The following is a 21,447-nucleotide window of genomic DNA, read 5'->3' as shown; positions in this document are numbered from 1 at the left end:
TCTTCTCACCACAATTGCAGCATTTAGGCTCAGCTGACATACGATACTCCTTCCGTCTACATGCAATTAACACATTTTATGAATTGATTGGCATTTTAATGAGGTAAATAAGTATTTGACCGCCTCTCAATCAGAAAGATTTCTGGCTCCCAGTGTCACGCTCTGGCTCCGGGACTCTGTATAGTGAGCCAGGGTGTGTTCATTATTTGGGTGTATTTCTATGTTTGTATTTCTGTTGGGTGCATTTCTATGTTTGGTCAATGACTCCCAATCGGAGGTAACGAGTGTCAGCTGTCGGCTCGTTATCTCTGATTGGGAGCCATATTTAATCTGTATGTTTTCCTGTGGGTGTTGTGGGTTTTTGTTCGTGTTTGGTTGTATATTGACCGTCGACTGTCACGTCGTTGTTTTGTTGTTTTGATCGGGTGATCATTCAAATAAATATTATGTTCACATTCAACGCTGCGCCTTGGTCCTCCTCCTCTATGTATGACGATCGTGACAGAAAAACCCACCAAGATGGGACCAAGCAGCGTGTCCAGGAGCCGTCGCCAGGGAGATCCCTCACAGATCTCCTTCGCCTCCTGGACTGGGTCAAGCCGAGTGAGGAGGAGAAGGGCTTGACGCTATGGCAGAAGGGCGAGAGGCTGGCGAGGTCTATGGAGACCTGGTCCACGGGTAGGAGAGACGCCCCGAAAATTTTTAGGGGGGGGCTCGAGACGTCGGACCAGCAGGAGGCCGCGATAGAGCGGCCCAGTGGGTTGCTGGAGAAGGCCGCCGGGTTACGGGGGCCACTGGTCAAAGAGGGGATGGAGGAAGTGGAGGCACGGCGAGAGGTACTGGCGTGTGTTGCCAGTCCGGTCCGGCCCGTTCCAGATCCCGGTGTGGGGCCAGTGGTGTGTGTCCCCAGTACAGTCCGGCCCATCCAAGCTTCCCGCACCAAGCCAGTGGTGTGCGTCGTCAGTCCAGTCCGGCCCGTTCCTGCTCCCCGCATCAAGTCTGTGGTGCGTCTCGTCAGCCCGGCTCTGCCCGTTCCTGCTCTCCGCAACAGGTCTGTGGTGCGCGTCGCCAGCCCAGTCCGGCCCATTCCTGCTCCCCGCATCAAGTCTGTGGTGCGTCTCGTCAGCCCGGCTCTGCCCGTTCCTGCTCTCCGCACCAGGTCTGTGGTGCGCGTCGCCAGCCCGGCTCGTCCCGTTCCTGCTCCCCGCACCAAGTCAGGGGTGCGCTTCGACAGCCCGGCTCGGTCCGCTCCTGCTCCCCACACCAAGCCAGTGGGGTGCGGCGTCAGTCCGGCACGGCCCGTGCCTGTTCTCCGCACCAAGTCTGTGGTGCGTTTCGTCAGCCCTGTCCGGCCCGTTCCTGCTCTCCGCACCAGCCCAGTTCGGCCCATCCAAGCTCCCCGCACCAGGTCAGTGGTGCGCGTCGTCAGCCCGGTCCGGCCCGTTCCTCCTCCACGCATCAGGCCAGGGGCGCGTGTCGTCGGTCCGGCTCCGGCCAGCGGGGCTGGACAGGACCAGGGGTACTTTGGGGGGTTGGAGAGGAGGTGGGGATCAAGGACGGAGCCAGAGCCACCGCCGAGGAGGTGTGCCCACCCAGCCCTCCCTTGTTTAGCCCGTATTGAGGCGCGGTCGCAGTCCGCGCCTTTAGGGGGGGGGACTGTCACGCTCTGGCTCCGGGACTCTGTATAGTGAGCCAGGGTGTGTTCATTATTTGGGTGTATTTCTATGTTTGTATTTCTGTTGGGTGCATTTCTATGTTTGGTCAATGACTCCCAATCGGAGGTAACGAGTGTCAGCTGTCGGCTCGTTATCTCTGATTGGGAGCCATATTTAATCTGTATGTTTTCCTGTGGGTGTTGTGGGTTTTTGTTCGTGTTTGGTTGTATATTGACCGTCGACTGTCACGTCGTTGTTTTGTTGTTTTGATCGGGTGATCATTCAAATAAATATTATGTTCACATTCAACGCTGCGCCTTGGTCCTCCTCCTCTATGTATGACGATCGTGACACCCAGGTGTCTTTTATACAGGTAACAAGCTGAGATTAGGAGCACACTTTTAAAGGGAATGCTCCTAATCTCAGCTTGTTACCTGTATAAAAGACACCTGTCCACAGAAGCAATCAATCAATCAGATTCCAAACTCTCCACCATGGCCAAGACCAAAGAGCTCTCCAAGGATGTCAGGGACAAGATTGTAGACCTACACAAGGCTGGAATGGGCTACAAGACCATCGCCAAGCAGCTTGGTGAGAAGGTGACAACAGTTGGTGCGATTATTCGCAAATGGAAGAAACACAAAAGAACTGTCAATCTCCCTCGGCCTGGGGCTCCATGCAAGATCTCACCTTGTGGAGTTGCAATGATCATGAGAACGGTGAGGAATCAGCCCAGAACTACACAGGAGTATATTGTCAATGATCTCAAGGCAGCTGGGACCAAAGTCACCAAGAAAACAATTGGTAACACACTACGCCGTGAAGGACTGAAATCCTGCAGCGCCCGCAAGGTCCCCCTGCTCAAGAAAGCACATATACAGGCCCGTCTGAAGTTTGCCAATGAACATCTGAATTATTCAGAGAGAACTGGGTGAAAGTGTTGTGGTCAGATGAGACCAAAATCGAGCTCTTTGCCATCAACTCAACTCGCCGTGTTTGGAGGAGGAGGAATGCTGCCTATGACCGCAAGAACACCATCCCCACCTTCAAACAGGGAGGTGGAAACATTGTGCGTTGGGGGTGTTTTTCTGCTAAGGGGACAGGACAACTTCACCGCATCAAAGGGACGATGGACGGGGCCATGTACCGTCAAATCTTGGGTGAGAACCTCCTTCCCTCAGCCAGAGCATTGAAAATGGGTCGTGGATGGGTATTCCAGCATGACAATGACCCAAAACACATGGCCAAGGCAACAAAGGAGTGGCTCAAGAAGAAGCACATTAAGGTCCTGGAGTGGCCTAGCCAGTCTCCAGACCTTAATCCCATAGAAAATCTGTGGAGGGAGCTGAAGGTTCGAGTTGCCAAACATCAGCCTCGAAACCTTAATGACTTGGAGAAGATCTGCAAAGAGGAGTGGGACAAAATCCCTCCAGAGATGTGTGCAAACCTGGTGGCCAACTACAAGAAACATCTGACCTCTGTGATTGCCAACAAGGGTTTTGCCACCAAGTACTAAGTCATGTTTTGCAGAGGGGTCAAATACTTATTTCCCTCATTAAAATGCAAATCAATTTATAACATTTTTGACATGCGTTTTTCTGGATTTTTGTTGTTGTTATTCTCTCTCACTGTTCAAATAAACCTACCATTAAAATTATAGACTGATCATGTCTTTGTCAGTGGGCAAACATACAAAATCAGCAGGGGATCAAATACTTTTTTCCCTTACTGTATATCCTTTGCATTCACTTATAGTGCCACCCCAGAGATAACCCCCTTGATAGGCACCCTGCTTCAAAGATTCACAGATGATACATTCCAATCCGATAACTTCTTGAGGCGCAGAGCACGCTCTTTCTGTTCCACGCATACACAGAAAACCAAAATAAGCCCACTTCTCGTTACTTTCACCAACGCCACCTTATCTAACGCATCCACAATTTTCATAGAGACTTCAAACGGACCTCCCAGGTATCTCCATCAATCCAAAACCCTCACTTAGACCAAACAAGAATCAGAACTAGGTTTGGATTTACTAGATTCCGCTACCACTTCTCTTTTTTCCTTTTGTATTCACCACTGTGATCCAATCCTTCTCACTCTCATCTCGACTCGACGCACCATCTGATTCAAACAGAACATCTGCTTCCGCCATGTTCCTCATCTAATCAGAAAGCTGCCAGAGCGTATTACAAGGAGCCGCCTCTTTTGTGACGAAAAACTACATTGCAACACCGCGCTATGCTCCGTATCTACTTTCTCCGTAGAGTGTGTAGACCCCTGCATCATGTATACATCGTGCCTACATTGGGCAGAGGTTTGTGTGCTATATATTTGAGTTAAACATTTTTTATAAATTAATAAAACAATTATAGAATTTTCACATTATGGATTATTTTGACAAATTATACTGAACAAAAATATAAACGCAACATGTAAATTGATGGTCCCATGTTTCATCAGCTGAAATAAAAGATCCCAGAAATTGTCCATATGCACAAAAAGCATATTTTGCTCAAATTTTGTGAACAAATTTGTTTACATCCCTGTTAGTGAGCATTGCTCCTTTGCCAAGATAATCCATCTACCTGACAGGTGTTGTGTATCAAGAAGCTGATTAAACAGCATGATCATTACACAGGTGGACCTTGTGCTGGGGGACAATAAAAGGCCATTCTAAAAAGTGCAGTTTTGTCACACAACCCAATGCCACTGATGTCTCAAGTTTTGAGGGAGCGTTCAATTGGCATGCTGACTGCAGGAATGTCCACCAGCGCTGTTGCCAGAGAATGTAATGTTTATTTCTCTACCATAAATCGCCTCCAACTTCATTTTAGAGAATTTGGCAGTACGTCCAAGTTGTCTCACAATCGCAGACCACATGTAACCACGCCAGCCCAGGACCTCCACATCCGGCTTCTTCACCTGCGGGATCGTCTGAGACCAACACAAACTGTCAGAATCCGTCTCAGGGAAGCTCATAAGCGTGCTCATTGTCCTCACCAGGGTCTTGACCTGACTGCAGTTTGGCATCGTAACCAACTTCAATGGGCAAATGCTCACCTTCGATGGCCACTGGCACGCTGGAGAAGTGTGCTCTTCACGGATTAATCCCGGTTTCAACTGTACCGGGCAGATGGTGTCGTGAGGGCGAGCGGTTTGCTGATGTCAACGTTGTGAACAGAGTGCCCCATGGTGGTGGTGGGGTTATGGTATAGGCAGGCATAAGCTATGGACAACCAACACAATTGCATTTTATCAATGGCAATTTGAATGCACAGAATTACCGTGACGAGATCCTGCGGCCCATTGTCATGCCATTCATCCGCCGCCATCACCTCATGTTTCAGTATGATAATGCACAGCCCCATGTCTCAAGGATCTGTACACAATTCCTGGAAGCTGAAAATGTCCTAGTTCTTCCATGGCCTGCATACTTACCAGACATGTCACCCATTGAGCGTGTTTGGCATGCTCTGGATCGATGTGTATGACAGCGTGTTCCAGTTCCCGCCAATATCCAGCAAATTCGCACAGCCATGGAAGAGGAGTGGGACAACACTCCACAGGCCACAATCAACAGCCTGATCAACTCTATGCGAAGGAGATGTGTCTCGCTGCATGAGGCAAATGGTGGTCACACCAGATACTGTCTGTTTTTCTGATCCAAACCCCTACCTTTATTTTAAGGGATCTGTGACCAACAGATGCATATCTGTAGATTAGGGCCTAATGAATTCATTTAAATTTTAAATTAATTAATATGCCATTTAGCAGACGCTTTTATCCAAAGCGACTTACAGTCATGCGTGCATACATTTTTGTGTATGGGTGGTCCCGGGGATCGAACCCACTACCTTGGCGTTACAAGCGCCGTGCTCTACCAGCTGAGCTACAGAGGACCACTGACTCATAAGGATATTGACTGATTTCCTTATGAACTGTAACTCAGTAAAGTCTTTGAAATTGTTGCATGTTGCGTTTATGTTTTTGTTCAGTTTATTTTGACAAATCCCAATTAAACCATTTTCAATCCCAATTTATAATGCAACAAAATGTGGAAAAGTCCAAGGTGGGTGAATACTTATTATAAACCGGGTAGTTTGCGTCCTTGATGCTAATAGGCTCAAACAGCATTCCAGCCGTGTGTATATCAGACAATATACCACGTGTATGACGCAAAACTACTTGTTTACTGTTATATTTACTTATGTTGGTAACTGGTTACCAACATAAATAGAACAGTAAATGGTATACGGTCTGATATACCGCGGCTTTCAGCCAATCAGCATTCAGGGCTCGAACCACCCAGTTTATAATGGCCAATATACCATGGCTAAGGGCTGTTCTTACGCACGACGCAAAGCGGACTGCCTGAATACGGCCTTTAGCCGTGGTATATTGGCCATATACCACAACTGCCTGAGGTGTCTTATTGCTATTATAAACTGGTTACCAACATAAATTGAACAGTAAACAATTATTTTTGCATCATACCCGTGGTATATTGTCTGATATACTGTACACACTTTCTCCCAGGGAGGGAGAAACATTAGTCAGACCAGCAGGCCCAGAGCTCTTCATAAGGCACCTCTGTCTCTGAAGTGCACAGCTACTCCTCCTCTGTAGGTAGGCTGGAACAGATCCACCACCGAAGTGTAGCACCCACCTGGGTGATGCTTCGGCTGCTATTACAAGCGTCTGAGAGACCCCCAGACCTCTGCAGTAATCAGTACTCCTACGAGACGAGCCTCTGATCCCCTCACACTGCAGTCCACATCCTTTCAGAAACCGGGACAGGTGGAACAAACAGCTGGTGCTATGTTGATGATGCATCATTGAAATGTAGAAATAAAATACAACAAATAATATATACATTGCATTCGGAAAGTATTCAGACCCCTTGACTTTTTCCACATTTTGTTACGTTACAGCCTTATTCTAAAATATATTTTTTCCTCATCAATCAACACACAATACCCCATAATGAAAACGCGAAAACAGGTTTTTAGAAATTTTAGCAAGTGTATATATAAAAAAGAAAAAACGGAAATACCTTATTTGCATAAGTATTCAGACCCTTTGCTATGAGACTCGAAATTAACAGGTGTGCCTTCCTGTCACGCCCTGATCGAGATAACTCTTGTTGGTTGGGTCAGGGTGTGAGTTTTCTGTTAATTCTATGTTATTGTATTTCTAGGTTGTATATCTAGTATGTGTATTTCTATGTTTGGCCGGGTGTGATTCCCAATCAGAGGCAGCTGTCGCTCGTTGTCTCTGATTGGGGATCATCCTTAGGTAACCTGGTTGCCTACCTTAATTGTGGTATCTTGACTCCTGTTTGGCTTGTTAGTGTGTAGCCATTGTTTGAGCTTCACGTTACGTTGCTTTTGTTGTTTGTCAAGTGTTTATCGTCATTAATAAATATGTATGCATACCACGCTGAGCCTTGGTCTGACCCGTCTCTCAACGATCGTGACACTTCCTAAAAGTTAATTTGTGGAATTTATTTCCTTCTTAATGCGTTTGAGCCAATCAGTTGTGTTGTGACAAGGTAGCGGGGGTATACAGAAGATAACCCTATTTAGTAAAAGACCAAGTCCATATTATGGCAAGAACAGCTCAAATAAGCAAAGAGGAAACAACAGTCCATCATTACTTTAAGACATGAAGGTCAGTCAATACGGAACATTTCAAGAACTTTGAACGTTTCTTCAAATGCAGTCGCAAAAACCATCAAGTGCTATGATGAAACTGTCTCTCATGAGGACCGCCACAGGAATGGAAGACCCAGAGTTACCTCTGCTGCAGAGGATAAGTTCATTAGAGTTACCAGCCTCAGAAATTGCAGCCCAAATAAATGCTTCACAGAGTTCAAGTAACAGACCCATCTCAACATCAACTGTTCAGAGGAGACTGTGTGAATCAGGCCTTCATCATCGAATTGCTGCAAAGAAACCACTAATAATGGACACCAATAAGAAGAAGAGACTTGCTTGGGCCAAAAAACACGAGCAATGGACATTAGACCGGTGGAAATGTGTCCTTTGGTCTGGAGTCCAAATTTGAGATTTTTGGTTCCAACCGCCGTGGCTTAGTGAGACGCGGTGTGGGTGAACGGATGATCTCCGCATATGTATTTCCCACCGTAAAGTATGGAGGAGGATGTGTTATGGTGTGGGGGTGCTTTGCTGGTGACGCTGTCTGTGATTTATTTAGAATTCAAGGCACACCTAACCAGCATGGCTACCACAGAATTCTACAGCGTTACGCCATCCCATCTGGTTTGGGCTTAGTGGGACTATCATTTGTTTTTCAACAGGACAATGACCTAACACACCTCCAGGCTGTGTAAGGGCTATTTTACCAAGAAGGAGAGTGATGGAGTGCTGCATCAGATGACCTGGCCTCCACAATCCCCCGACCTCAACCCAATTGAGATGGTTTGGGATGAGTCGGACCGCAGAGTGAAGGAAAAGCAGCCAACAAGTGCTCAGCATATGTGGGAACTCCTTCAAGACTGTTGGAAAAGCATTCCAGGTGAAGCTGGTTGAGAGAATGCCAAGAGTGTGCAAGGCTGTCATCAAGGCAACAGGGTGGCTATTTGAAAAATGTCAAATATAAAATATATTTTGATTTGTTTAACAATTTTTTGGTTACTACATGATTCCATATGTGTTATTTCATTGTTTTGATGTCTTCACTATTATTCTACAATGTAGAAAATAGTAAAAATAAAGAAAAACCCTGGAATGAGTAGGTGTGTCCAAACTTTTGACTGGTAGTGTATATAAACTCTGCAAAAAAAGAAACATCCTCTCACTGTCAACTGTGTTTATTTTCAGCAAACTTAAAATGTGTAAATATTTGTATGAACATAACAAGATTCAACAACTGAAACATAAACTGAACAAGTTCCACAGACATGTGACTAACAGAAATTGAATAATGTGTCCCTGAACAAAAGGGGGGTCAAAATCAAAAGTAACAGTCAGTATATGGTGTGGACACCAGCTCCATTAAGTACTGTAGTGCATCTCCTCCTCATGGACTGCACCAGATTTGCCAGTTCTTGCTGTGAGATGTTACCCCACTCTTCCCCCAAGGCACCTGCAAGTTCCCGGACATTTCTGGGGGGAATGGCCCTAGCCCTACCCTCCGATCCAACAGGTCCCAGACGTGCTCAATGGGATTGAGATCCGGGCTCTTCGGTGGCCATGGCAGAACACTGACATTCCTGTCTTGCAGGAAATCACGCACAGAACGAGCAGTATGGCTGGTGGCATTGTCATGCTGGAGGGTCATGTCAGGATGAGCCTGCAGGAAGGGTACGACATGAGGGAGGAGGATGTCTTCCCTGTGACGCACAGCGTTGAGATTGCCTGAAATGACAACAAGCTCAGTCCGATGATGCTGTGACACACCACCACAGACCCTGACAGACCCTCCACCTCCAAATCGATCCCGCTCCAGAGTACAGGCCTCGGTGTAACGCTCATTCCTTCGACGATAAACGCGAATCCGACCATCACCCCTGGTGAGACAAAACCGCGACTCGTCAGTGAAGAGCACTTTTTGCCAGTCCTGTCTGGTCCAGCGTCGCTGGGTTTGTGCCCATAGGCGACGTTGTTGCCGGTGATGTCTGGTGAGGACCTGCCTTACAACATGCCTACAAGCCCTCAGTCCAGCCTCTCTCAGCCTATTGCGGACAATCTGAGCACTGATGGAGGGATTGTGCGTTCCTGGTGTAACTCGGGCAGTTGTTGTTGCCATCCTGTACCTGTCCCGCAGGTGTAATGATCGGATGTACCAATCCTGTGCAGGTGTTGTTAAACGTGGTCTGCCACTGCGAGGACAATCAGCTGTCCGTCCTGTCTCCCTGTAGCGCTGTCTTAGGCGTCTCACAGTACGGACATTGCAATTTATTGCCCTGGCCACATCTGCAGTCCTCATGCCTCCTTGCAGCATGCCTAAGGCACGTTCACGCAGATGAGCAGGGACCCTGGGCATCTTTCTTTTGGTGTTTTTCAGAGTCAGTAGAAAGGCCTCTTTAGTGTCCTAAGTTTTCATAACTGTAACTTTAATTGCCTACCATCTGTAAGCTGTTAGTGTCTTAAATACCGTTCCATAGGTGCATGTTCATGGTTCATTGAACAAGCATTGGAAACAGTGTTTAAACCCTTTACAATGAAGATCTGTTAAGTTATTTGGATTTTTACAAATTATCTTTGAAAGACAGGGTCCTGAAAAAGGGACGTTTCTTTCTTTGCTGAGTTTATATGTATGTATGTATGTATGTATGTATGTATGTATGTATGTATGTATGTATGTATGTATGTATGTATGTATGTATGTATGTATGTATGTATGTATGTATGTATGTATGTATGTATGTATGTATGTATGTATGTATGTATGTATGTATAATACACTACTGGTCAAAAGTTGTTGTGGACCGGCAGAACACTTTAATTAAACAATGTTTTGCATTGCTACACTGCCTGCGAATTCTGAAACATTGTCTACTCGAGAAATTAGAAATCAGGTTACAGTAGGCTTTTCAGAACACAGAACTAGAATGAGATTCTATTTCTATGATTCAGACTTACAGTAGTAGCCTAGCCTATATACTTCAATGGAAAATAACTGTCTGCTCTACTGTTAAATTCTACTATAGCCTATTTTTTAAACTTCACTCCGGGTTGGATCGCATAGAGCAAAATACTTTAAATAGCTTTTCTATTTACTTAAAATAGCTTACTTGAAATAGCTTATCAAAATACTTGAAATAGCTTATTTATTTACTAATGTGGTACAGTCCATTTAGTAAGATGGCTGCCCCCAGGGACCAAATGTAGCTGCCGCTTTCAAAGAGCAGGACACTAACCCGGACGCTTATAAGAAATCCCGCTATGCGCTCCGGCGAAACACAAAACAGGCAAAACGTCAGTATAGGACTAAGATCGAGTCCTACTACATCTGCTCTGACGTTCGTCGGATGTGGCAGGGCTTGCAAACTATCACGGATTGGAAAGGGAAACCCAGTCATGAGCTTCCCAGTGACGCAAGCCTACCAGACGAGCTAAATGCCTTCTATGCTCGCTTCGAGGCAAGCAACACTGAACCATGCGTGAGAGCACCAGCTTTTACGCATGACTGAGTGATCGCGCTCTCCATAGCCAATGTGAGTAATGCCTTTAAACAGGTTAACATTCACAAGGCCGCAGGGCCAGACGGACTACCAGGACACGTACTCAGAGCATGCGCCGATCAGCTGGCAAGTGTCTTCACTGACATTTTCAACCTCCCTGACCCAGTCTGTAATACCTACATGCTTCAAGCAGACCACCATAGTCCCTGTGCCCAAGAACGCCAAGGTAACCTGTGTAAATGAGTAGCGCCCCGTAGCACTCACATCTGTAGCCATGAAATGCTTTGAAAGGCTGGTGATGGCTCACATCAACATCATCATCCCAGACACTCTGGACCCACTCCAATTTGCATACCACCCCAACATATCCCCAGATGACGTAATCTCTATTACTCCACACTACCCTTTCCCACTTGGACAAAAGGAACACCTACGTGAGAATGTTGTTCATTGACTACAGTGCAGCGTTCAACACCATAGTGCCCTCCAAGCTCATCCCTAAGCTAAGGACCCTGGGACTAAAAACCTCCCTCTGCAACTGGGTGGTGCGTACAGCCCAGTACATCACTGGGGCCGAGCTCCCTGCCATCCAGGACCTCTATAGCAGGTGGTGTCAGAGGAAGGCCCAAAAAATGGTCAAAGACTCCAGCCACCCAAGTCATAGACTGTTCTCTATGCAAGCGGTCCCGATGCACAAAGTCTGAAACCGGTCCCTGAACAGCTTCTACTCCCAAGCCATAAGACTGTTAAATAGTTAAACAGTTAACCAAATAGCTACCCGGACTATCTGCATTGACCCTTTTTGCACTAACCTTTTTGACTCATCACATACACTGCTGCTACTGTTTACTATCTGTCACTTTATTCCTAGTATTATGTGCATATCTACCTCAATTACCTCGTACCCCTGCACATCGACTCTGCACTGGTACCCCTTGTATATAGCCAAGTTATCTTTACTCATTGTGTATCTATTATTACTTTTATTGTTACGTGTTTTACTTTTCTGTTATTTATTTTCTTTCTCTCCGCATTGTTGGGAAGGGCCCGTAAGTAAGCATTTCACTGTTAGTCCACACCTGTTGTTTCAGAAGCATCTGATTAACACATTTTAAATATGTGGGGCTGCATATCTAAATCTTTTCAGGGTACCTAAATCGACCTTTGTGCCAAATTAGGTGTGCTCATCTCAAAATAGGTCATCTGAACTGTAAAATTTTATTCTTCTCGGGGTCCAAAAAGTTAGAATTATGGACCCGGACCTGCTCGGGTCCGGGGTCAGGTCTCGGGTATTCGGGTTCGGGTGGACCCGTGAAGACATCTAGTCTGTGGCCATTTCGTAAATTGACTGCCAGGACACCCAGGGGCCCCCAAATCTGTGGTGGCTCCATATCTAAATATTTTCAGGATACATGTATACCTCTGTGCCAAATGTGATGTTTTTTTTCAGTCTTCAGAAATATAACATGTATTACAGAGTTTGCCCTCCAGTGGCCAAATCTGAGGTGGCTCCTTTTTGAAATATTTTCATGTTACATAAATCTACATATGTGTCAAATTTGGTACTTTAATCACAAAGTGCACAAGGGATTTGCTAAACCACCCCACTACACAGCATAATCCTGAGTTGATCCAAATTCTAAAGTGACAGTTCAATATGCTAAGGATATTGGAAATTCATCAATAACTGTATTGGGAATGATTTAGCTAATCTCTTTGCATACAAGCTCCACTGCTCCACTGAATGGAGAGTCTTTACTCTAGCTGCCACTGTATACCGGTATAAGTACTATTTATTGTTTGTTTTAGTGTCATTTATGTGCGATGAACTGATAGTAGATGGGCACATTAGGAAAGAAGTGGATTCATCCAAACAGGCACATCATTCAAAACCATACTTGTCCACATGTTGTATGTGTTGTTACTCTAAAATAATAGTCTTGCATTTGAGTAAATACCCCTGATATTAAATAAATCACACAATTCATTACCGATTACGTGAATCTCTGGCGTCGATTGCATTTGTCAATTACAACATGGTGCCGTGAAGGCAAAGACAGTACAGTATGAAGATAGGCTAAATCTGCTTCTCCAATAGAAATCCCCGATTACACTTGAAGACGATGTTGGCTAGCAAAATTCATGAATAGAAACACGTCATCGCCGAACTGCGCATGTGCAGACCGTCAAATCAAAGGCACTTCGATATAAAGTTGTTTTTGACGAAAATGAAAATGTGTCAGTTTGTCACTTTAACGAGTTTGGAGTTATAACATGTTCAAATACTTAAGACATTTGCTTGAACCTAGGTTGTGCCTTTAGACTTCGAGAAAATTAACAATTAAGGAAGAATGTTTCACTTCGCTCATTGACTTCTCAAACCCCAGCGTGATCTGTTTCGCAAGCGTTCCCGGAAGTCTCGCGATGTTGTGCCTCTGGGTTTAGAAACTCTGTGGTTAAGGTTTCTCTGATTTGTCTATCTGAAGTATGCTGCAATGTTTTAGCCGACCGGCCCAGTTTACGAGACAGCTTCTGGTTGCGGGGAATAGTTTGTACTTTAATCAACATTTTAAGTGAGTGTTAAATGTCAGATACTATCCACTTTAAAAACCCTAATGAAATTAGCTAATAATTAACCAGCTAACTGTAACGTTATTTTGCCACAGAATGACACAGTAGGTAGCTTTGCTACCTAGCTAGCGCGGGCTGACTAAGCATTAGCATAATAGCATTAGCAGCTAGCTACGTAACAGTACACAAGGTAGCAAATCATCTTTGGTAGCTAGCTAACCAAGGAAAAATCTATGCACTTCATTTATAACCAGCCAGTCTAGCTACCTCACCTGGATGCACCAGCTACGCACAAAATTTAGCTAGCTAGTAGGACTCCGGCTAGCCAGTTAATGAGGTTAATCTCTGCTGGTTGCACTCGGCTATCCCAGTGCGGCTAATTTGCAAACTCAAACCAGCCTAGGAAGAATACACTCGTGCTGTGAACAAATTAAATGTGACTAGCTATATTGTAACAAAGTAGGTTAACTTGTAGTAAACCAGAAGCTAGCTAATATATTTTGTTTACTTGGTGTACAGAGCTGTTTGCCAACATCTGTTTAACGGTAAATTGTTACTTTATTGAGGAGTGTTGTTAGTAACAAACAAACAAACAATCCATTTGTTTGCTGTTGTTTTCATAGTGGACTGGGTGATATACCCGGATAGACCCAGGTATTTAAACTTTATTTCCAACCTATACAATTCTGCATATCTGCCTGTTGAATTAATTGACTGACGCGCTTGTGTGCACGGTACTATTGGTCCGCTGTTCTTCTGTTGACTGAATGCTGGCGTCTGCTCAGCCACCTTTCACAGGCCCCAAATCCAGACCAAATTCAAGAAAGCGTACAGTATTATATAGAGACATTATTGCATGGAACTCCGTTCCATCTCATATTGCTCAAATAAACAGCAAACATGGTTTAGGAAAAAACGGATAAAGCAACACCTCACGGCACAACGCCTATCCCCTATTTGACCTAGATAGTTTCTGTGTATGTATTGATATGTAGGCTACCTGTGTCTTGAAAAAAAAAAGAAAAAGTATGTAGTTCTGTCCTTCTGTTCTTGTCTATTAATGTTCTGTATTATGTCATGTTTTGTGTGGACACCAGGAAGAGTAGCTGCTGCTTTTGCAACAGCTAATGGGGATCCTAATAAAATACCAAATACCACCCTAGGGCAGTCTGTCCTCTACCTTCATTGAGGGCACTGCCAATTTGGGGTCTAAATATGGCACTTCAGTTTGGGCAGTCCATCTACCTTGCATCACTCAGAATGCTCGCCAATATACATTCCCCCCCTACATGTTAAAAACAATCATTGTAACTTCCATCTGTCTGTAGATGGCTTGTTTAGTCAATTGATAAGTAGTGGGTAGAATAATAACAGCATTATCCCCTGTGTTGTACAGGCTTGAGTCATCTCTGCCCCTCAGAATGACAGACCCTGCCGTGAAGAGGGTGGTCAGTGAGATTGTCCGCTCTCCAGAGGACAAGCGGGTCTACAGGGGTCTGGAGTTCACCAATGGCCTGAAGGCCGTGCTCATCAGTGACCCCACCACAGACAAGTCGTCAGCAGGGCTGGACGTCAACATAGGTACAGTATTCACCCCCTCCACCTCTAGCCTAGGCATCAGGCAGCCTCCCAGCCCCATTCTCAATACCAGGACCTCTCTCATTTACATTTTAGTCATTTAGCAGACCCTCTTATCCAGAGAGACTTACAGTAAGTGAGTGTATACATTTTCATCCCATAGCGAACCCTATCTCTCCTTAAATGTTACCTCTCTTTATCTGTGTCTTTATTTATTTGTTTCAAGCCCCAAATTCACAAAATAGGAGAAATTCACAAAAATCACAAAAGTACCACATAATCTCTTTAACAGGATTTGAACCATGCTAGCCTGACAGCTTGAATCCTTTAGTGTCTTTGTGGATAAAACAGCATCTCTCCAGTGTTATGGCTGCCAGCAACTAAACATCAATTAACTTTGTATTACTTTATGAGCAGCAGTGTGTGGAAGCAAATAAACATACTGATTATCTGTGTTCGACACTTATGTCTGCCACCTCAGGTTCTTTGTCGGACCCAGGGAACATATCAGGCATTGCCCACTTCTGCGAACACATGCTGTTCTTGGGCACAGAGAAGTACCCCAAGGAGAATGAGTACAGCCAGTTTCTCAGTGAGCATGCTGGCAGCTCCAATGCCTTCACCAGTGGAGAGCACACCAACTACTACTTTGACGTATCCCATGAGCACCTGGAGGGAGCACTGGACAGGTGGGTGAACCAACAGGCTCTAGTTCATGAGGGCACAATGTAGAATTTGTCTTTGCAAAATTAACTTTACTTATTGGACAACAAGCGTTTTTTATTGGACAAGTTCAGGTAGCCCCTCCCCGTTTCAGTTTGCTTTCTTCCGTTTGGTGCTTTTTGAATATGACCCAGGTTATGTCAAAGTAGAAATTCTCCCATGACTCTCCCATTTTGACAGCTTGGATGTGCCACTGTGACTCAATTAGGCTGTCTGTGTATGAAATATTATGATTTTCCTCATGACTAGCAATTTATGTTGCTGTAAGATCCCTCCCAAACTGGACTGGCCTCTAGTTGGCGGAGAAGTGGTATAAAATAAGTTTGATTTACATTCTCAACTGAGCCGTCTCTGGTCTGTTGTTTTTCTCTGTTTGATAGTGAACTACTCTAGTTCTATAGGGCCACATGATGTGTGTAGTCTGTGTGTGTTCTCTAAATATTAATATGTGATCCATCCCCTGGGTCTACCTGAGGTGCGTTCAGTTTGCTTGAACGTTTGCTATGTTGCGGAAAGGTTTGCACTGAACAACACGTTTCCCTAAAACGTTCTTGTATGTTCTTGAACAGACTTTGAGGTATGTTTGCGCCTGTTTGGTGGGTGTGGCTGAAGCAATGAGTGACGACATATTTAAATGGCCGTAGTAATGCTGTCAGCGTTCCACAATCCAACCCCTCAAAGTTTTTCAATTGGTTGTTCAGTGCAGCACCCTTTGCGTTCAATTGAACGTTCCAGAACGTAAACATTTACTGAACGCAGCACAGGTGTTAATCCCAGAGAGCCACCAGGACACATCCCCCAGTCTCCAGTTACCTGTCCCAGTGTCAATTTCACCCCTACCAGTACCTGAGACCTCAAGGATAGAATGAGATCAGTTTCTTTAGCTCTCACATCTTAACTAGGTGTGGATAAGGTGGAAGGGTTACTGTTAGCATACAAATAATTGGATGGGGAAGCTTCAGGTTTAGTAAGGTTCCCCATCTTGAATGATGAGGCCTTTTTAGAACACCAGCCTTTCCTCAGTCGATTATGGCCACTGTGTGTTGCCTAAATTATGTATTTTGGATGGAGTACTAGTATAACTTCTAGCTGTAGATTTGGGTTAAGCTTTGTAATAATAGTGTCTATGAAGCACCTGTTCAAGCCTCATAGTTCCTCATCCTAATAGTTCCATAGTGCTGCTGGGAATGCATGAAAGTAATGGAGCACTGGAGTCTATGATCTGGGTTTTGGAAGCCATTTTTAAATCCATATCATGAACCTTCATAGAATAGTGCTACAAATGAAGGATGGCTGTTGAAAATGGGTGTATGGGGCTACTAAAAGAGTAATTACAGGTGTATAGGGCCATTTGAATATAGAATTGGACAACATGCTTGTGTGACATCTCAGATTTCTGAATCATCCAGCTACGCATGTTGACAATCTGTTGCTGCAGGCTATGCAAAGCCTAGCTGCGGAGGGCATTCACTTTGGCTAATTCACTTAATTGCAGTCATTCTGCTTTGCTTGGCAGTTGCTCTCCCTCAGTGCCATTCAAATAGCTTTGCATACAGATCTGTCAAATGTCACTGCTGTCTATTGAGTCTGCTGACGAACAGCCTTATGCAGAGAAAAGTATACCTCTGAATTCAGACCGTGTGATTTTCCACATTTCACTGTAGTCATAAACCTCTGGCCTGGAACAATAAATAGCACACACACCTAATACACCTTTTGCACAGTCATCACCTGAAGGCCTTCACCAGGACAATCAAGTTAATACTCAGAATAAATTCATCCAGTGGCCCCAGTGTTCTAATCTAAATAGCCTATTTTCCTGTTTTTGCCTAGTATGCATGTTAACTTGTTAAATTAATGTCTTGTCCTGTATGTCTCTAGGTTTGCTCAGTTCTTCCTGTGCCCGTTGTTTGACGAGAGCTGTAAGGACCGTGAGGTGAATGCTGTGGACTCCGAGCACGAGAAGAACCTGATGAATGATGCCTGGAGGCTGTTCCAGCTGGAGAAGGCCACTGGCAACCCCAACCACCCGTTCAGCAAATTTGGGACCGGTAAAAACGTCATGCCACCTCACATACTATAGACGGGTCAACCCAACCCAGCATGTATCCTCCCACGTCATATTCGTTAGGCACAAAACTTAATACAACAAACTGAAACAGGAGGGACTACCAGTACTTAATTTTCCGTTGCAAAACATTTATGTACAGTGTGCCGTTATGAACATGACCCAGCAGTCCTGTATAAAACAACTCAATTCCTCTCAGCCTTTAATTGTGGAATGTGCACTCTTTCTCTCTCTGTGTTCTCACATGATTATACTTAGAGCAGCTCCCAGCCCAGAAGAGCCAGCTGGTGGCAGTGTTGAGTTATATAAGCTTTATTTTTGGCTAATAACAGAAACTGGATCAGCTCGGCCGAAACACTCACTAATAAACGAATGTTGGAGACAAACGGGGTCATGACATCCTTCACAAAAACATAACATTCTTAGAAATGCTTAAAGGGAAACATTTCACCACAAATTCATTTTCACATGTAGACATTATGGTGCTTGAGATAATGAATATTTAGGCTATTTTTTATTTTTTTTCATTTAGCAGACGCTCTTATCCAGAGCGACTTACAGTTAGTGAGTGCATACATTTTCATACTGGCCCCCCGTGGGAATCGAACCCACAACCCTGGCATTGCAAATGCCATGCTCTACCAACTGAGCTACACGGGGCCTACAGCACCTAGATACAATTTTATTTTATCCTTATTTTACCAGGTAAATTGACTGAACACATTCTCATTTACAGCAACGACCTGGGGAATAGTTACAGGGGAGAGGAGGTGGGATTAATGAGCCAACTGGAATACAAGGAGAGAGTCCACATAGCACACAAAGGGCTATGCATTTAAACACAAAAAAGCAGTGGCAGGTCAGACAGGCCCTAAAACAAGAATGATGGAAGATGACATATCTGAACCTAATGTCATAAAGCTGAAATACCACAGGAAAAAAACAGTACAAGCAATCTTTCCCCCTCTGCCTGTGAGTTAATGACAGCCATTAAAAAAAAATCCATTCCAACTATAAATGTTATCTGGGCACTGAGGGTCGGCTGTATATCTGCAGCCGCTGGCCTGGCCCTGCATCCTATAACACCAGAGAGGGAAGGCTGAGACAAGCAGAGGCCTGTGGCTTTAACATTACTACTGTGGATCGACTGGGAGGAAGGTAGTCTCTAGACAGACGGGTTGCAATGCTCCAGTTTAACATGGAGGACGAGTCACGGGGAACGTCACTGCCGCATCCGCTTCATGCACCACACCTATAAAGTGGTGAAGGGCCCCTTTAACAGTTGACATCTCTCCAGATGTTCTAGATGTTGTGTGGCTCTGTCTGTTATTTGTTTTAGCAGAGGGAAATACCCACCAGCTAGCCTGCCACAGATGAAGTGCTAGACTTGGGCTGTGGTTGTGTAGGCTAATTAGTCCCACAGAGGACAGAAAAGTGGTCGGTCTGTCACTGCTGGCCTTACTCAGAATTGATCACTGTTGCATCACTGTTGGGATTAATTTTGTTCACACATTGGTTTTCTTAGAACAAGCTTGTTTTCCTTATAAGTGGATGCATTCTCCCTCCCACTGTGGACTGTTTCATAAAGTCCTCTTTGACAACAATTCTGGCTTTTTACAAATTGATTTGATGCATTGATGTCCTAATTTTTGCCACAGTTTTTTTTCTCCAACACATCATATAATGATAAAGGTTCGATTCGTTTGTCCAATTAGGTTAAGCACTCACTGCACTGTACATACATTACAAAAATATTAGTGCATGCATTGACTAGCTGGTTAAGAATTATATCTGGTTGATTTTTCAGGTAACAAGTTGACTCTGGAGACCAGGCCATCCAAGGATGGGATCGACATCCGCCAGGAGCTCCTGAAATTCCATTCCACCTACTACTCCTCCAACCTCATGGGACTGTGTGTGCTGGGAAGAGGTAAGTGTGTGTATGGTGTGTTAGCCTGTGTGTTTGTGTGTCGTACCTCCACTTATATGTAACAATCAGAGAGTTGCTGCTGGATCAGAGATCTTAAGCTGGTTTAGATGTAGAAAATAACCTGTCAGCTATACAGAGCTAAAAGCTCTCGCATCCTCTCTTAGGTCACACTAAAGGCTAGGAAGTGCTTTTCTTAATACTCCTCTCCTGTAACTGTCTGGGACTGAGCCCCCAAAACACTCAGCCAAGTCCTGCAGTCATCTGTTTGCTCAGCCGTCCAGAGACATACAAAGTTTGAACTTAAACTTCCAACTAAAAGTAGAGGTCTTATATTACTTATTATTGTATGGGCGATAGCGCCTACCTAGCTCAAATTCTAGACGTCGGATTAAAACGAGACTATAGCAAAGACAGTACAGTACAAAGATGGGCAGAAACTGCTTCTCCAATGGAAATCCCAGATCACGCTTGTAGGCGATGTCATGGCGACGTTGGCTAGCGAAGCTCATGCGCAGAAACGCGTCATCGGGTCTAACGTCGTCTCGCACCAAACTGCGCATGTGCAGCCGTCAAATCAAAAGCACTCCTTCGATATAAAGTTGTTTTTGTCGAGAATGAAAACATGTCACTTTCACGAGGTTGGAGTAATAACATGTTCAAATACTTAAGACATTGTCTCGAATCTAGGTTGTGCCTTTAGATTTCAAGAAAATTAACAACAGGAAGAATTTTTCACTTCTCATTGACTTCTCAAACCCCAGCCTGGTCTGCTTGGTCTATTTCGCATGTGTTCCCGGAAGTCTCGCCGCGAGACTAGCCTACATTTCCTCAACCAAGATCAGCCTCTCACAACACAAACTGTAGCTGATAAAACAAATCGTCTTGTTAAGAAACAGTTAGCTACTGTATGTTGAATCTAAACCCGGCCAATGCACATGCAAGTAGGGCATTGGCTGTGCGTTGCAGTGTGTACACATGCTAGCTACCTAATTAGCTAGATCAACACATGAGACAGACACGTTGCTGCTCGAGCATCCTGAACAATTTCCAGCCCTTACCTTATGATGCATTAATTCAGTACACCCTCCTCTGTCAATGCAATTCTCTTCATGCCATTTTAATCCAAATTTGCGCTGACTGATCAACAGTGTCAAGTTACTTTTCAGTGTGTTCCCAGAAATCTGAACCAAGTAAGTAAAATTCAGTTTAAAATACTTATTTTCCAGACGTTGAAGTTGGGTTAATTTTAGGTTCTGAATAAAACGTGAAAATAAGTCTTTTCAGGAAGTTTTAAAATATGTATTTTCCTGATGTTGAAAATACATTTTTCGGACGTTGAAATTGGGTTCATTTTTGGTTCTGAATGAATGTTGAAAATACTTTCTCTACTTTTTTTAATACTGTACTCTAATGTACTGTGCTGTGCTCTACTGCAGTGGTTCTCAAACCTCTCCTCGGGGACCCCAAGACATTTCACAATTTTGCTGTAGCTCTGAACTAGCTATTCAAGAGCTTGAGGATTAGTTGACAAGTTTAATCAGGTGTGCTAGCTCTGGAATAGATCAATTACATGGAATTGCCTGGGGTTTTTGGCCTAGCACTACACAGCTGATTCAAATAATCAAAGCTTGGTTATTTGAATCAGCTGTGTAGTGCTAGGCCAAAAAACAAAATGAGTGGGAAACCCTGCCTTAGAATGTAATACAGTACATTTCAGTCTGAGCAGGGATCAGGACCAAAGAGAATAAGTGATTTAAGACGTCTACTTTTA

The 21,447-nt window shown here is 44.5% G+C and overlaps 1 protein-coding gene across 1 annotated transcript in view; it reads left to right on the top strand.

Moving 5' to 3' along the window:
* The first annotated feature begins 13,279 nt into the window (after positions 1-13,279).
* Positions 13,280-21,447, top strand: part of LOC311110826 (insulin-degrading enzyme-like) — a 44,135-nt gene continuing 35,967 nt past the window's right edge. Inside the window, exons 1-5 of the mRNA XM_084153406.1 lie at positions 13,280-13,379; positions 14,774-14,958; positions 15,437-15,644; positions 17,560-17,729; positions 19,554-19,676. Coding sequence (XP_084009532.1) covers positions 13,294-13,379; positions 14,774-14,958; positions 15,437-15,644; positions 17,560-17,729; positions 19,554-19,676 — 772 coding nt within the window. The 5' untranslated portion in view covers positions 13,280-13,293. The remainder of the gene's footprint in view (positions 13,380-14,773; positions 14,959-15,436; positions 15,645-17,559; positions 17,730-19,553; positions 19,677-21,447) is intronic.

This window comes from Coregonus lavaretus, assembly GCF_964263955.1.
Source record: "Coregonus lavaretus genome assembly, chromosome: 36".
In the NCBI taxonomy this organism is placed as follows: domain Eukaryota; kingdom Metazoa; phylum Chordata; class Actinopteri; order Salmoniformes; family Salmonidae; genus Coregonus; species Coregonus lavaretus.
Note: the sequence above shows the minus strand (reverse complement) of the source record. Positions and strands in the feature narration are given on the sequence as shown.